Genomic DNA, 16505 nt, shown 5'->3' with positions numbered 1-16505 from the left:
TGAAGGGTGTCTTTTGTTGACAAATGCACATTAGTTTGATTCGTTGCAACTTCTTTTATTTGCATTTTCTACAACATTCACAGCTGATGTTGTTTTTATTGCTGTCGTTTCTGTTTGTTGTCGTTGTTGTTGTCACCGCAATTTGCAATTTGCCATCGCTCATTGATTTCGCTCATTCGCTTTTCTGATTTTCTCGGCGAATTTTAAATGCATTGAATGCAATTTCCTGACTTGCTTTTTTAATTGCGTGCATTAAACTCGGCTCAGTGATGCATTTTTAATTCAAATTAAAATAAAATAAGGAGAAGCGCTAAAGTCGTAACTACTCGACTTTAACATACTGTGTGAGTCATTATATGGTATTGAATAAGCTTCTTCTCATAAAATTATTATTCTTTCTAATATGATTGATTAAAATGTGATTATAATTATGGCAGACAAAAAGAACAATCTGATGAAACTTATAAATCTAAATAGAATTGAAGGTAATAACGAACACCGTAAAAAAAATCCAGTATGTTATTTTCTAATTATTTTTCTTACTTTGTAATGTATAATGTATGCCTTCTTTTCCAATCCAAAACTGGGTATAAAAATTGCGCTTATGGCAAGTGGTAAGTACGCCAAACGGACAGCAAGTTGATCATCATGGCAAATGAGGCAGCTAAAGAGATAAAGGGTTAATCGACGGCTTATTAAATAGGTTTGTTTGCAATTCGCTTCCATTTAACTTTTAAGTGTAGGGAAATTCAAGACAATTTGAAACAATTGTCAAAAAAAGTTCTTTCTTTTAACATGAAATACTTCCACATAAAGAAACTACAACAAAAACAATACATAACAACATAAACACAATAAAAATAAAATAAAATAAAATATAAACTTAAAATACAAACATATACACAAGACAATGGAAGACTTTAATCACCCGGAATCCAATGAAAATTTCCTCAAAGAACCCTCAAAAGTTGTGGATCTGTTGCAGTTTATGGACTTGATGGTCAATGCCAATAAAATGGAGGAGTAAGTACTTAAAAAAGTAATTACTATACCATTAATAATGATTCGTTAGCAAACGCGAAGGCAAAAAGATTGTGCAGCAACCTGTTGTTGATCCTAGCGACAATGTCACCGATGAGAACTTTTATATCTCATCACGTGGTGGACAAAGGATGGGACGCAGATCAACCAGAAAAACTAGATCAAAAATACAGTCAGCCACAAACACAAATCAATTTACGTTCATGCGGCAAATTGAGCAAACCCAAGAGCAGCGAGTCGTGGCACGCAAAGAACGCGAACGTGTTGCAATGAATTTTCGGAGGTGAAATTAGTTAAAAATATCAATTATAATATTCAATTGATTTTCTTTAGACTGGGCAACGTTTCTTATCGCAAGGATCAGTTTAATCATGCCATCGAGATGTATACCAAAGGTCTGGAATATATTAAAGATACGCCAGTTCTCTACATAAATCGTGCTTGCTGCTACATCAAGTGAGTGAGAAATTAAATTAAATTAAATATTAAATTCATTCAGCATATTGTCTGCAGACTACGCAACTTTAAAATGGCAATCATCGAATGCAATCATATTCTAACCAAACTAGATCCGAGATATCTGCGAGCTTTTCTTTACAGAGCTCTCGCTTATAAGCGCATGGGTGATGAGAAGAACTTTGAGCAAAGCATCAACGAAGCAAAACAAGTCAATACTCGCAGTTTAGAATTCATTGACAGCTTTTTGGATAAGATGCGCACAGCGTACTGAATTCGTGTGCAGCTAAATCATTATAATGTAATTAGAAATTTCAGATGTACTCAACTATTCGTATTAGACTTTAACTCAATGGACATTTTAACAAACGCTTAGTAAAAAAGCAGACATCATTTTATTTATTTTATTTATAAACTGAAAGAACATATCAATGAAACCATACTAAACAATCTTCATATTAAGCGTGTTATGCATTTCAATTGTAGTGATTTTTATTTAATTAGGAGTGAGTAATGAAATAAGTAAGAAAGCTTAAGTCGACTGTTCTTGATTGTGAGATACCCGCTACACATTTTCAATAAAACCAAAACAGTGCGTTATTCATTTTAAAATATACAAACATATACAACGGCTATATTTGGTATAATTATGTATATAGTCCTATCTTCTATAAAATTTCAAAATCTCTAGGCATTATTCAATTTCCTAATATCAATTTATATTTCATATTGTCTGTACATTGAATTATTATTGTGTTTATTTACTTTATTTGTTTATTTGTTTACTAGAAACTTAGTACAATTAATAATTATGCACAAATTTATTATTATTTTTACTGCATCAATAATATTCTGAGCTCATTCAAATATATTAGTATTCAATGAACGTGTGGTATACACGTCTTTAAAGTAATATTTCCATTTTTACCCTCAGGCTCTGTCATACGTTGTGCGTATACATGATTTGCGAGTGCTTTAAGCAGACTCCCATTAGTTTGGCTGCTCACGCTTTAACACCCGGTTTAATCTATTATTGGGCGGATGTGGAGTCTAGTTAACCCTTTTTGGCCATACACAAAAGCCATCATCGAGGCAATCATTTAGGATTAACCCCCTTCCTACTTCTCATTCTATTCCACTGCGATGTCTGTCTACGCCTGAGTTTTCTTTTCTTTTCTTCACGCTTTTTTCTTTTTCTCATTTCCGTTACAATATGGTGTAGCTGGCTTATCGACGCCGCCATCGTCAGCTACTTGACAGCCAGACAACACCTTTGCTCTGGCAATTGGACGCTGAAGTTTGGAGTTTGAGGCGGTTGAGCAACTTTCAGTTGATTAGCCGAGGCACTTTCAATCTCTAATTAACTGCAAGTAACTCGCTCATAAAAGTCCAAGGGAAAAGAAACGAAGGCAATTGATTTTTATGGCTTGCAAGTTCTGTCAAAAAAGTAAAAAAAAAAAAAACAACGATGAGAGACAAGAAAAGCGCAATTGAAAAATTAATTGAAAAGCATTTTGGGCGCTTCCGCTTTGAGGCTTAAAACGTGAGTTTCCAATTTCTAGCCAGCAGGTCATTGGGGACAATCTCAGTATGTAATATACTTCATGTATGTGTGTGTGTTATATTTGTGCAATTGCAGCCGAGTCTCAAGTTGTGTGTCGTCTCGCCGTTTGGCCTCTTTTAGTCTATTTGAAATTTTTAATTAAATTTATTATTGCAAACGGCATAAAATTTTATGTGGTTTAGTTCATTTCTGGGTCACATTGCTAATGACTCTCTCCCGAGATTGTCGAAGGAAATTGCAGACCAACTGGGCAGCCCAGCTGGGCCTGCTGTGTCCTCAATCCTGAATCCTGAATCCTTCAGAGTCTGACAGTAATCTGTTGCTAATGCCTTTTACTTCCAGTCTCTTCGGCCTCTTGTTGTTGCCGTTTTTGTTGTTGTTGTTGTTGTTGCTGCTGATGTTATTTGCAGAGTGCGGTTGTTTATTCAATTATTTTTTATGAAAATTGTGTTTTTCATTTGGTTGCCTTTCGGTTTTCATGCAATTTGTGCGCACAAGAGAGAAGAGCTGAGTGTGTGCAGCCTGTAATACATATAATATATTTTCACTTGACTTTTTCGTAAACTTTTCGGCTGTGATTTACAATTTAATATTCAATTTTGACCTGTGGTTGGCCTCAAATAAAATAAAGAGCTTAGCATTAGCATTGGTAAACAATGGAAAAACATGTTTTCATATTACATTACATTAAACTTTAATTCACTCATCGATTTTATTAAAGCCAGTCCGAGTCTGGATATTGCAATTTAATTATTGTTGTTCTTAATTTGTGCATTTAATTTCTTTAATCAACATCTCGTTTAATGACGAAACGTTTTCAAGCCACAAAATTAATTTCAACTTGACCACAAAGCTGCTCGCATAAAATCGCGATGCGAGTCGCGAGTATTTTCGCAAAGTTATATTGTGCTTTTAATAAATTTCCAATATGTGCGGCACACCTGATCCACGCAGAAACACATTCAGCTCTAAGAGCTCCAAAGCTTTGCTCCCAAATGGACATGAAATAAAATGAAAATGTAATTTATTGTTCAGCATTGGATCGTCGGAGGGGGAGGGGGAGGGGTCAAAAAGGGCAAGGCATGGTGAAGAGGGACAGTTTGTTAATACCCAGGGTCATATCTCGCTTAAACAGTGTAAAGAATACACGGATTCACCGAATAGTCGCCATTTGTGAGACTCACGACGAGTTTAGCACATTGCGTATACGCAGCATGTGCCGGCCGTAAACATTTTGGAGCACTCGCATCGCTCTCGCATAAAATGTGTTTAATTGCAAAAAATGTAATTTATATACGTGAGTGCTGCCCCAAATGGAAACGCCAAGGGTGTTAAGAATATGAGAAGATGATGCAAGCAGGAAGTGGGTGGAGGAAGAAGAACGAAGGAGGGGTAATTGAAGTCCACAAGTTGAGTTTGGACTGCAGGAGACAGACACGTAGCAAAAGTAGCAGCTTGCCATTGTTAGTTCAATCGCATGGAATAATTTATTAATTAACTACAATTCGAATGAATGAATGAACGATTACTCAAGCCAGCAGCAAACGAAGAAGAGGCTGCCACAGTCGAGTCGAGGCGAATCGAGTCGAGTCGAGTGGCAGCCACAAGGACGACAATTTGCCCATTGCACGTAACACACAAAAATCAATTAAAAGCGCTTTATGTACGCGACAGTCTTTGGGGTTGGCGGCGACTGCTGGAACAAGTTTAGCGCCTTGCCAAGTGGAACTTTGTTAGTTTCTAATTAATTGTAACAGTTACACAGACCAAGCAGACAAAGACAGTGAGAAACAGAGAGGAAGAGAGAGAATGAGAAAGAGAGTTTTTCCCCCCCAGTTGTAGCAGCAGCTGTGTCAAGCAGCTGGAGCATAGCTCGTTCAGCCATCGTTAGTTATTTATGTCGAACGCTCAACATTATTTATGTTGCATATTTGGCGCATTGTAGTCGCAGTAAATTAACCACAAATGTCCCCGTCCAAAAACTTCAATATCTGAACGTAGGTAAAAGCACACAGCACACAGCACAGCTGCCAATTTTGCTATTTTCTTCTTTATTGCAAATGCCACAATAAGTTTGCAGTTATGACATTTTCATGGACTCTTTGCACAACTAATGAAAACGTGCGCTGCTCTAATGTTATTTTATTTGGTTTATTTGGCTTAATCAATTTGTTTGCTTTCAAATGGCTATCAGCAGAATCAATCAGAAATTAGAGTCATAAAATGTTAGCTTTATGGTAGATAGACAATAGTAGAAGATTATTTCTCTTTCTTAATTTAATGAATCTTCTTTTTAGATAATACTTAAAGTATATATAGTATAATATTTTTCTAATTTACTATATTTTTAAAATTAAAGTTCAATAAACTAGTTTATAATTAAAGAATATAGCATGATATTTAAGGTTATCTAAGTCCCAACCTAAAGGCAAAGTATTCGAGCGTCGTCTAACTTTTCTGTTGCATACTTCTGGGCTGAGCGTCATATTGAGTGCCTCTAACATAAAGCACTTGAAACTTAGGTTTGAATAGTAAACTAAAATGTAAACACATGCTTCAACTTCAAACTGACGCTTACTTCTGCTCCATTAAATATTTACAAAAAGGGGGCGACAAATCAAAGTGTGACATTCAAACACAGCATGAAGCATGACTATAACTGAGGCCCCCTCGAGGCACTTTTACTGATTTTCGCTTTTCACAATATTTGCATACCATTGACTCAATGACAGCGAGTTCGAGAGAATCGACTGCGATGTTGTGGGTGAAGATGACAAAACAGCTCTTCACGTGAAAGAGTTTCTCTCATTCCCTCTGCCAAGTTGGCACTTAGGCACGATTTGCATTACTTATGGCCATCGATAAAACGGCGAGATTCTCCCGAATAGAACCAGAAATCCATTTCATTTTCATCACTCTCGCTCTCGCTCTTTCTCATTTTTTTATGTTGGCCAAGTAGCTACAGTAAAGTGTCTCCAGTTGGACGCCCATCCATTATTTCGTAATTATTTAAGTGCCTTTAGGGAGGGAAAGGAAAAAAAAAATCGAAAGAAAAGTCGGCCTCAATGCCTCGTCATTCTCCAACCCTCGTCGGTCGTGGCCAATAAGTGAAAAAATCAAAAAGCCATAAAAACTTTACACAATCGAAACGTGCAAAAGTTGCTTTTTGCCAACGCCAGCAGCACCAACAATAACAACTACAACAATAACAACAACAAGAGTAACAACACAAAAAAAATGTCAGACAACAAAATCAAAGTGCGGCCGGCATGTGAACTTTTCCTTTTCCATTTTTCCCTTTTCCTCTTTCATTTCTTCTCGTTTTTTTTTGGCAAGATTCTTTGAGGCGGGACACTAAGCGAAAATCGAGTCTCATAAAAAAGGGAACGTTGCAAATAAAAAGAGCAAAAAATCGCAAGAAAATTACTTTCCGCTCTACAAATTTTTGCAGAGCCGCTCGCTCACTCGCTCCTACTCGAGTCAAGCGTGTAAAGTAAGTAAAGTTGCGAATAAAAACCTTTTCCGCCTTTTCGGCTTCGATGAGGTCCTTTGAGGCATTATGTACTGACAATTTTCATGATTATGCCGCTTATGCTCGTACAGCGATTGTCCAGCTAACGTTGCTCCCTTGGATCTCCTCCCACTTTCATTCTGCCTCCATCTTGGCCTTACTTGAGTCACTCTTTCCCCCGGGGCGGCCATCTAAGCGCAGCTGTTAAGCCTTTTTCCGTTTCCTGTTGGCCATTTTTATGTGTGCAGCTTACTTGGACTTGGCGCCAGAGGGTCGCCTTCAATTGATAGCATTGACAGCACAGTTCAAAATCCACACACAATGTGGCTGGCTGAGGGAAATGAACATTGAGGATTTTCTATTCAATGCTATCCATGTATGTGTGTGTGTATGTGTACTTTGCAAAGGTGTTTGTTGCTGTTGACTATTTTGTTGGCAGCTCGGCAATTTTCTGGTAATTACAGATAACCGAATGGTGTCTATGCAGACATTTGTCTAAGTATGTGTGAGAGTATCTGTCTCTTTATGTTATTTGCTGAAAGGGCCGCCAATAAAAATAAATATACTTTTAGACCCTCTGAATGAGTTTAAAAACCGATTAAAATGAGGAAATCAACTGAGCTTGACACTAGAATGTTCCTAAAATTCGACTTTAAGCATATGAAGCCAAACCTTGAATATATTAAAGTTGTTAAATATGAAATTCCAATAAGTTTAAAACCTAATTAAAATGAATAAATCAAATATGCCTAATCACTAAACACCAAATCGACTTTAAGACGCGAATTACAAATATACATGCTAACAAAAAAATTTTATTATTAAATTTATTTCGATTCTAATTGGCTTAAGAGCAGAGTTGAGACTAGAAGTTATTATTAGGGTAATACTTTTGTATGGAAAAAAAACTATGCTTTCAACGACAATCTGGTATTTTTTATACTCTATGACATATCAATAAACCAAATATATCTATCGGCTTATTTAAGTATTTTTTATTTATTTGGACGTTGACGTACTAACGGCAGTACCATCAAGTGGCCCAGCGATACCAAGCACGGGCTTGTTGACGCGCGGACAAAACAAAATAAATTTGTAAACAGCATGCATTAAACGAAAACCGCGAATAAATATTAAAAGACGCTGGACAGCTAATTAATTTAGATTAAAAATATGTTAGAATAAGTGTATAATAAAATAAATAACAATTAAATACTCGATAAATAAGCTAATAATAAGGTTTTAAGCAAAGGAATAGATTTACTAGAGCAAACTACGTTATTGAGATTATTATAGTTCACACACAGAATACGGAAGGGATTATGGCAAGCAAAGTTAGTAGATCTACGTGAAATGACAAGAGGAAGATAATTCCTAGTGATCCTGACAGGAACTGCAAAACTAATTTGACTTAACAGCTCCAAAGAGTCTATTTCACCATTAATTAGTCTCTGTATAAAAACAGCACCTTGCATAGTTCTACGGTCAGAAAGAGAAGGAAGGTTTAGTAATAAAAGTCTACTTCGATACGGTGGTAATCTAATATTAGGATTCCAATTTAAACTACGAAGAGCAAATAATAAGAATTGTTTCTGCACCGATTCAATCCCATCTTGATAAACCCTATACTGGGGATTCCAGACAAGAGATCCGTACTAAGGATAGGACGAACCAGTGAGTATAAAGTCTTAGTGATGTAGGGATCATTGAACTCTTTCGACCAGCGTTTTATAAATCCCAAAACACCCATGGCCCTATTTACAGCAGACAGAATATGTTTATCGAATTTTAGTTTTGCATCAAGCAGAACCCCTAAGTCATTCACACCTTCAATTCGCTCAAGAGGAGTATCATCATATAGTTATTTAACTGGGAAGAACCCCTACAAAAGGTCATAAACTTACACTTATTGCAGTTCAGATGTAACATATTTACTCTGCACCAAGATTCTAGACGATTAAGGTCACATTGTAACAGTGAGCTCGCAAGACTATCATTAAATGTCAGGCAAAGCTTAACGTCATCGGCGTACATAAGTACACGGGAATGCTCAATAACAGAAGGAAGATCATTTATGAACAAAGTGAACAATAGAGGACCCAAATGACTGCCCTGGGGCACACCAGAAGTGACTTGAACACATTTAGATACAAAACCATTAAAATAAACATTCTGAATTCTGTTGGAAAGGTATGAGGATATCCACTCAATTAGGCTATGAGGAAACCCTAAAACATTAAGCTTATACAGTAAAAGGTGATGATTAACAGAGTCAAAAGCTTTACAAAAATCGGTATAAATGACATCCGTTTGCATTTTATTCTCGAATCCTTTAATTACAATAGAAGAGAACTCCAATAAGTTAGTAGAAGTGGATCTAGACTTCACAAACCCATGTTGGTAAGGTGAAATTATAGATTTACACAGATGTTGCAGTTGAGAAGTTATAATTTTTTCAAATGCTTTCGGAATCGCAGACAATTTAGATATACCGCGATAATTTTGAACTTTAGATTTGCTCCCTTTTTTTAGGATAGGTATAATGTATGATTTTTTCCAGATTTTAGGAAAAGAACATGAGTTAACGGATAATTCAAACAATTTAAAAAGCGGTTTACAGATACTACCAGCACAATACCTTAGCACACAACTAGGTACTCCATCCGGACCAGCCGAAAAAACAGGTTTTATAGCCAATAGTTCCGTTAAAATAGAGCTTTCAGTAATTAAAGGACCAAAAATACAATTAGATGAATTTAACTGATAAGGATAAGAAAAGGAATTTTGAGAACTTGGGATAGAATATGTCGTTTGGAAAAAGTCCGCAAATAAATCGGCAACATCATGACCATTAGATACTGTCATATTTTCCAAAGACATAAATGCTGGTGATGACGCGGATCTACGCTTCGAGTTAACGAAGTCGTAAAATCGCTTTGGATCACGCTGAAATCTTATTCTGCACCTACTCAAATAATTATTATAACACTCATTGTTATGAGTGCGAAAAGCAGCTTGTGCAACAGAATAACGCAGAAAATCAAAGGAAGAGCCAGTTCCTTTGAATTTTTTGTAAAGTCTCGACTTACGATTTTTTAAATTCGATAATTGCTTGGTAAACCAAAAGGGTTTATCAGACAAATGTGGAATACTTGATGGAACACAAGCATCAAATAGCGAGTTTAAAGTAGAATAAAAAAATTCCACCGCTATATCCAAGTTTGTAAACAAAGAAAGTTGGGACCAGTCAGTTCGAGATATAAGCAGAGAAAGTTTCTCAAAATCGGTTGTATAAAAATAATACCTCACTGCTTTGGCTTTATTAAAAATGGGTAGCGGGTATTTTACAGTCGAGTAAACTCGAATGCAACTTTCCTACTTGTTATGTTATAAAATAAAATTTATTTTGATTCGAATGAGATTCAAATCTATTAAATTAACTAAATCAACATCAATGCTAATATTGAATACAGCGAACATATGTACTATACGTACATAAATAAAAGTTAAGTTGTTAAATAAATTGAAACCAAATATATAAAATCCTTGCAATTATTTACAAATTGAAATCAATAAAAAACCTCCTTTGATTTTGTGGAAAAACTTGAAATTTTCTTTTCAAGCAATTAAACTCAATTTGAATTAATTAAAATCTGTATAAAAGAGCTGTCAGTTTCACAAATGGATTTATGCACGCATTGGATAAGCTTACTAATTGAGTTTTAGTTAATAATCAGAATGTTTCTATATTTTTTTGTCGAAAAAACAACGTTGATAACTCAAAAGCTTGATTATCATTTTTTGTGAACATGTGTTTAATAAAAATCAAATTTTTTGTTCTAACAATTTGTTTGTCGCTTGCACTTTTCGTGGCAAAATAAATTGAAACTTGCAATATTATAATATTTTTGTTGGTATCAATCGCAATTGCAATCGAAAGCGCATTTCCCTCGAGCTATATCCAACAAGTTTACATAACACACAAATAACATTTATTGATAACGAATTTTCAAGTGTTGCAAACAGCCGCTGCCACGCCCACTGCCGCCCATTCAACTGCTATCTGAGCGAACGATGAAAAAGTTCATCAATGCAAATGCGCGTAATGAAAAATATTGAGAGAGAGAAAGAGAAAAAAAGCAAGAAATATATTTAAAATTTATTGCAAACGCCTCCGTTGTGCTGGCAAAGTTTTTGTTTTGTAACGTAACGCGTAATAAATAAAATTAAATTATTTGCCGAATGCATAAAAAACAATGATCAATTTAAAAAATAAACACGTTTGTAAGCATTTTGCACAAACATGAATAAAAAGCTGCATATAAACAAATAAAAAAATGAAAATAAATACATTTTGTAGATTGCAATGCGATTGAAATAAAGTCGGATTCTCATTTCGAATACCCTGTAAATTTCAAAATTACTAATCTAAGCAATTTATGCTAACTTTCTAATTCGTTAAAGTGAAACAATCAATCATTGAGTATAAAAGTTGTATTTTTAAAGGGTATCAACTAGTTTCACCTTTAGTTTATTTAACCCTTTTTTATTTACTGATATGAGAAATGTTTTACATTTTCCACAATAAAGGACAGTAAATATTTTAAGTGTTGCTGCTTTTTTGCGCTATCATTTATATATTTCAATTTTAATTTATATGCTCCGGAATACTTGTATTTTGTATCAACTTCCTCCACATCTCTCCTCCCACTCAGATTGATTAAAAAAGTGAATAAGTTAAATGTGTGCCGCTTTGGGGCATGTGCCTGACGGCGTCTACAGACAAAAGTGAATTTGTGTTAAATGAAAATTCAATTGTTTATCGTCATTCACTTGCAAAAAACCAACACGCTTTTTGGTCTATTAGAGTTTTACTGAAATATAAAGGCAAGTGAAAGAGAAAAAATAAATATATGTATATTGATTGTATGGAAACTAAAAATGTAATTCAAAGAAATCCCTCTTATATGGAAAAGATTAAATAAGAATATAAGATGGGATCGTGTTTGGGCTTGTTGCATTTGCAATAATTACTTTTTATTCAGCCAAAAATCAAAGAACTTGTTGAAGTCATTGTGTCTTTCTTTATTTACTCATGATTATAATGTTGTCTCTCCATCCTCATCTATTTATCTGTTTCCCCAACTTTCTATCTACATCTCCATTGCCAACGCATTTGCTCCCTTCCTTGTTTTTTAGTCTGTTTTGTGGTTAACAAAAGTCTTGTGGTCGTGCGCTTTGATTTAGCGATTGCGAATGCGGCCAGCAATATTTTAGCATATTAAATTAAAGCAAATGGCGGCAAATGGAAATGGAATCTGAGAACCAAAGTCGGAGGGTTGAACTCAGAACTCAGACTGCGAACTGAGATTGTTGGTTGAGTGACAAATTTAAGTGCGACATCTAAATAAGTAATGGACGAACAAGTCTCCCCCTCTCGACCCTAGAGCCTGCTGAAGCCTCTTGCCTCTTGCCCCTTTGCACTCTGAGCATTTTCATTCTTAAAAGGAAAGAATAATGCTAAAGTCCAAGCCGCGACTTAGCTGTTGAATAAACAACTTTTGCATTTGCTTTCATGAACTCAACTGGAAATCGGCTTAGACGGCCAACAGCAGCAGCAGCGACATTGTCGCTGTCATTATACTTACACTAACAAATGGCATATTCGCTTTCTTATTTAATGGAAGCAAATGGCAAGTGCACAAATAAGTTCTCATTCTTGTTGCGTCTTTTGTGTAAGTCTGCGGTATTTGCTTAAAAATTAAACTTTTATTCACTGAGATATTCTTTTTTGGACACGAGGATTTTGCTCAATATGAATGTACTATAATAGTTAGAGCTTGTGATTATCACTTAATAACATTTTGTTAAATAAATCAATTGGTTTATCCAACTGATATTGAGTCACAATATTCAAAATTAAAATCATGAAAGTTATTTAAGCAATAATTTTATATGGCAAAAAACAGCTCCAGCTGTCAAGTCTTAATAACTTGTGTTGACAATCTGGTATATTTTGTATTCTGCGGTATATTTTTAATATAGTAGTATATCAATATTTAAACGATAATACCATACTGTTTATTGAACTGTTTTTATTAAAAAATGTATATTAATAAATTAATTTTTGTATGTAACTGGGTTTTCAAACAAACTTAACTTTACAGACTTAAAGAGCATAGACACTTCGCTGCCGAACTATTTGACAAGAAATGTGAACTTCATTCATTGATATCCGATTTCCCAGCTGCTAAAAGCCACATGAACATCTGCAAGAAACAGAGCTTTAAGTTTGCTAGCAAATATCTATAAATAGTTGGTCAAGTCGGGAATATGGTTAGTACTGAAAATTAACATGAATCAGTTGCTACACTGGCTAATTGACTTACTTTACCTCGTTTATGTGTTGCATGGAAGCGAATTGAATTCAAGTGTGTACTGTGAAGTGGGTCCTTGTTATAGTTTCAACCTGGCCTGCGATAATACAGGAGTGAGTATGAATACTGACCGATATAGTACTATATAAATAGATAAATCACATTGCAGAAAGTCAAGAAATGCTTTAAAAGAGCCACGCTGCTGAGAGAGCATGAATATAGAAGTATTATGGATGATGTCCTTAATGAGCTGCGTCATAACGTTGCAGGGGGAGAAATTTATAGAAATTTGCCAGTTGCAGCACGCATGGGAAAATTGTATTGGAACAAGGAGTTGGCCTACTTTGCCCGACTGGACGTGAGCCGATGCGCAGTTGTACCCAGACCTTGTATGAGTTCAAAGAACTTTTATCAGATTGGCCATTTAGCTGGACTAGCGAATTTTGTAAATAGTAACTCCACAACTTATATGATAAATGCCATAAAAAGCATTGCTCAAGATTGGTCGAAGGATATTAGTAGAATAACAAGACTTGATACACTCAGATTGAAAGTGGGGGAAAAAGAAAGGTAAATAAATAATATAAAATATCCTACGATTAGTTATAATTATTATATTTCAGTGGTGTTTTGAATACCTGCTTTGCTGCTATTGGAGAATAATACAAAATTTGGCTGCGCCGTTTTGCATTACAGAGACGATATATTCAATTATGTCATACTCAGTTGTGCCTTTAACAGAGCTATTCAGGAGGATGAAAGGATCTACGAATGGGGCGGAAAGCCAGGAGTAAAATGCCGTAGAAAAGACATGGAATACACAAATCTATGCAACAGTGATGAAAAGTACGTGTACCATAAACCCAAACTACACTTGGCTCGAATGTGGCAAGAATAGTCATAAAATAGGATGAAAGTCTTGCACATACCTTTAAAGCTTATGAATAACGAATTGATTTGACAGACAATAAATTTAAGTATCTTTCGCTTGGGCTGTCATCACTTTTTGGAGGCAAGAAATTGCGAAATTGTGCGATAGCCAAAGTTAAATATAACCAACTATTCAAGCACTTATTTAGTGCTTCGTGCTTCGCCTTGTCGCTGATCCTTTAACAGGAACTCAGCCAGGCTCGTGGTTGCCTTAAATATTTCATGAAATAACGAATCGCCAATGAGACGAGCAGAGAAACACACAGAAAGGAGATAGAGTGGGAGAGATAAAGTAGCGAGGCAGAGTGTATGGCTTATAAATAATGTAAAAAGTGTGAAATGCGCCTAATGGTGTGCCAAAAGGACGAAAAGGATGACAGTTTTTTTTTTTTTTTTTCGTGTCGTCTTCCCGTTTTCGTTTGCCTTCGCGCTGACAGGCGTTGCATGAAATGGCGCATAAAATGACAATTGGCAGCTGATGCTTTGCGACTTTTCCATACATTTTTGATTGCAACCGAGAACTGAGAACCGATGACTGAGAACTGTATCTATGTAACATTTCGTTTACTGTTCGTTGAGAAAAACTATAAAAAATGGAGATATATAGTAACCGTTTTTCCCGACAAACAAACAATACGCCCAAAATTTCTCACGCCTAAAGCAAAGTTCAATTCGTATTCGCATCTAGTTTTATCGATTGCGCTGCATTCGCAGAAAGAGTTCTTCACTTGGTTTACATTTTGCAAGGCATGTCCTGTAATTCTTGTCCACCATTTGGTGGCTATAAGTTCCCTTCCTGCTTTGAACGCTATGGCGGCATCTCGAACACCAAGAATCCTGGGAATGTCCAATCGCTGCATAGTCTGGCCCACAATGTGATGCCCAAGTTCTACGATGGCATCGAGCTGGACTATTATCATCGATTGGCACCGAACAAGTTCATCTCAGCCGAATGGGTTCTCAGCCATGTGCGAGCTGCTGGCTTTCGTTTTGGCGGCGTCTACACATTTCGAGTGGAGGACGATTTCATGGCAAGTCTGCAATTAAAACTTGTATTAATTATGCCACATTAAATTTCATTTTCGTTCAGCTTACTCCAACTATTATTGGCAACGTGCATCCCACAACTTTGGCGGCCAATTTGAGAATGATTTACTATCCCTTCAAGCCTCTTCGCATGGAGGCCGTGCTGCAAAAGCATGCCGAGGATGTGCCAGTCGAGACACAGTATACAATTGAGTGGACGCGACCCAGCGACACGTGGACTGCAAATTTCTACAATGTTCGAAATGAGAATGGACGTTGCACGCTCTCCGCCATGCGCTCGATCAGTCCTCATTGGGCTATTGGCGGTGAACTGCTTCTGGAGTGGAACGAGCCCAAAAGACTCATGACTGACTTGGCTTTTGCAGCGCGGTAAGTAGTTATGATTTTACAGTCAATTGCTGGTATCAGTTTTATCAATCCTGGTGTAAACAGATACGTTGACTACAGAACGTCAAAACAAATTAGTGTTACTAGTGTTAAACAACGTTCAATCCATTGAATAAGTTCATTCGTTCATTTTTGATCAACGAACTAAATGGTTCGATTTGCTCTTTCGATTTTATCTAAGATTGTTAATCGATTATCAATTATTCGTTTAATTTCCTTAAGGTTTTTATTTCGTCTATCGTTTCATTACCTTCATCGTTTGATATATGTATGTATGTATAGTATATACATTTTTCAAGAAAATATTGAGCAACCACAAAAGTTCGAAATATTTCTTATCTTAATGTTTCGGACTTTTGTGATTGCCACATCAGTTCAATACACTTCTTTGAATATGTAAACATTAACGAACTAAAGATCAGACGTGTAGAACTCAACAAATATGTATGTACAAACTATCAAGTGTGAGCAACTCAACAAGAGCAAACTAAAGACCAAATTTGATCAACTCAAAAAAAGGACGATGAAGATGAACTTATTCAGATTCGTTCGTGAACGAAAATGAACATGAATGTAAGAATTTCCTAACAAATCTTTTCCCCTATCTTCAGCTACTCGCATCACAATTATTCATTTGCGGCAACAGCTTCACGCCAGGGCCTGGATGTAAGCTATTGGCAGCGTGTTCATCCTCAGATTCAGATGGCCAACTTACTAGCCTGGAATCGCAGCACAAGAAAAACTATTGCCACGATATGCTATCAATGGAACTTCTGGAATTGTGCTGTTCACGGCATGATCGATTCGGATGCTCTTGTGGGCTTCATGTGGACTCGGTTTGTCTCCATTTCACTTGTGATAAATATGTTTTCTATGCATTCATTTTTCTTGCAGATATTTGACATATTTACCACTGCAGATGGGATTTAGTGTGGTCATGAGTTTACCCACAAATCGCTTTGCCTTTGGAATGCGATTTACTCTAGATCCAAGTGGTTTGAGACGCGGCGATTGAGAGACGCTGAGAGATGTTCTTGTGATGTTTGAATTATATTTTTTTTACCAAATTATCAGATAGATGTACAAGGGTTAAAACAATTTTTGGTTTTACAGCATAACTAGTAGTTTATTAATTAATGAGATTGAGTAGCGGTAATGAAATGAAGTCAGATTAAAGGTGTGAGTGGAATAA

The 16505-nt window shown here is 36.0% G+C and overlaps 3 protein-coding genes across 4 annotated transcripts; all 3 read left to right on the top strand.

Moving 5' to 3' along the window:
- Positions 1-798: 798 nt before the first annotated feature.
- On the top strand, positions 799-1920 carry LOC117574600 (tetratricopeptide repeat protein 12). The gene is made up of 4 exons (XM_034258487.2): positions 799-1023; positions 1073-1324; positions 1375-1497; positions 1555-1920. Exons 1-4 carry the CDS (start codon positions 911-913, stop codon positions 1769-1771), a joined length of 705 nt encoding a protein of 234 aa, XP_034114378.1. The 5' UTR covers positions 799-910; the 3' UTR covers positions 1772-1920.
- Positions 1921-12909: 10989 nt separating this feature from the next.
- LOC117575744 (allergen Tab y 5.0101) lies at positions 12910-13956 on the top strand. 2 transcript variants are annotated; one of them, XM_052008089.1, is made up of 3 exons: positions 12910-13062; positions 13119-13519; positions 13646-13956. In XM_052008089.1, the coding sequence occupies exons 1-3, from the start codon at positions 12928-12930 to the stop codon at positions 13845-13847; spliced, it is 738 nt and encodes a 245-aa protein (XP_051864049.1). In that variant the 5' UTR covers positions 12910-12927; the 3' UTR covers positions 13848-13956. The 2 variants fall into 2 exon arrangements, with proteins under 2 accessions (XP_051864049.1, XP_034115989.2); XM_034260098.2 differs by having other exon boundaries at positions 12911-13062; positions 13573-13952.
- A 505-nt stretch (positions 13957-14461) lies between these two features.
- Positions 14462-16505, top strand: LOC117575743 (mitochondrial import receptor subunit TOM40 homolog 2). Its single transcript, XM_034260097.2, has 4 exons — positions 14462-14910; positions 14970-15295; positions 15925-16149; positions 16208-16505. The coding sequence occupies exons 1-4, from the start codon at positions 14629-14631 to the stop codon at positions 16326-16328; spliced, it is 954 nt and encodes a 317-aa protein (XP_034115988.1). The 5' UTR covers positions 14462-14628; the 3' UTR covers positions 16329-16505.

Source organism: Drosophila albomicans, chromosome 2R (genome assembly GCF_009650485.2).
Source record: "Drosophila albomicans strain 15112-1751.03 chromosome 2R, ASM965048v2, whole genome shotgun sequence".
NCBI classification, from domain to species: domain Eukaryota; kingdom Metazoa; phylum Arthropoda; class Insecta; order Diptera; family Drosophilidae; genus Drosophila; species Drosophila albomicans.
Note: the sequence above shows the minus strand (reverse complement) of the source record. Positions and strands in the feature narration are given on the sequence as shown.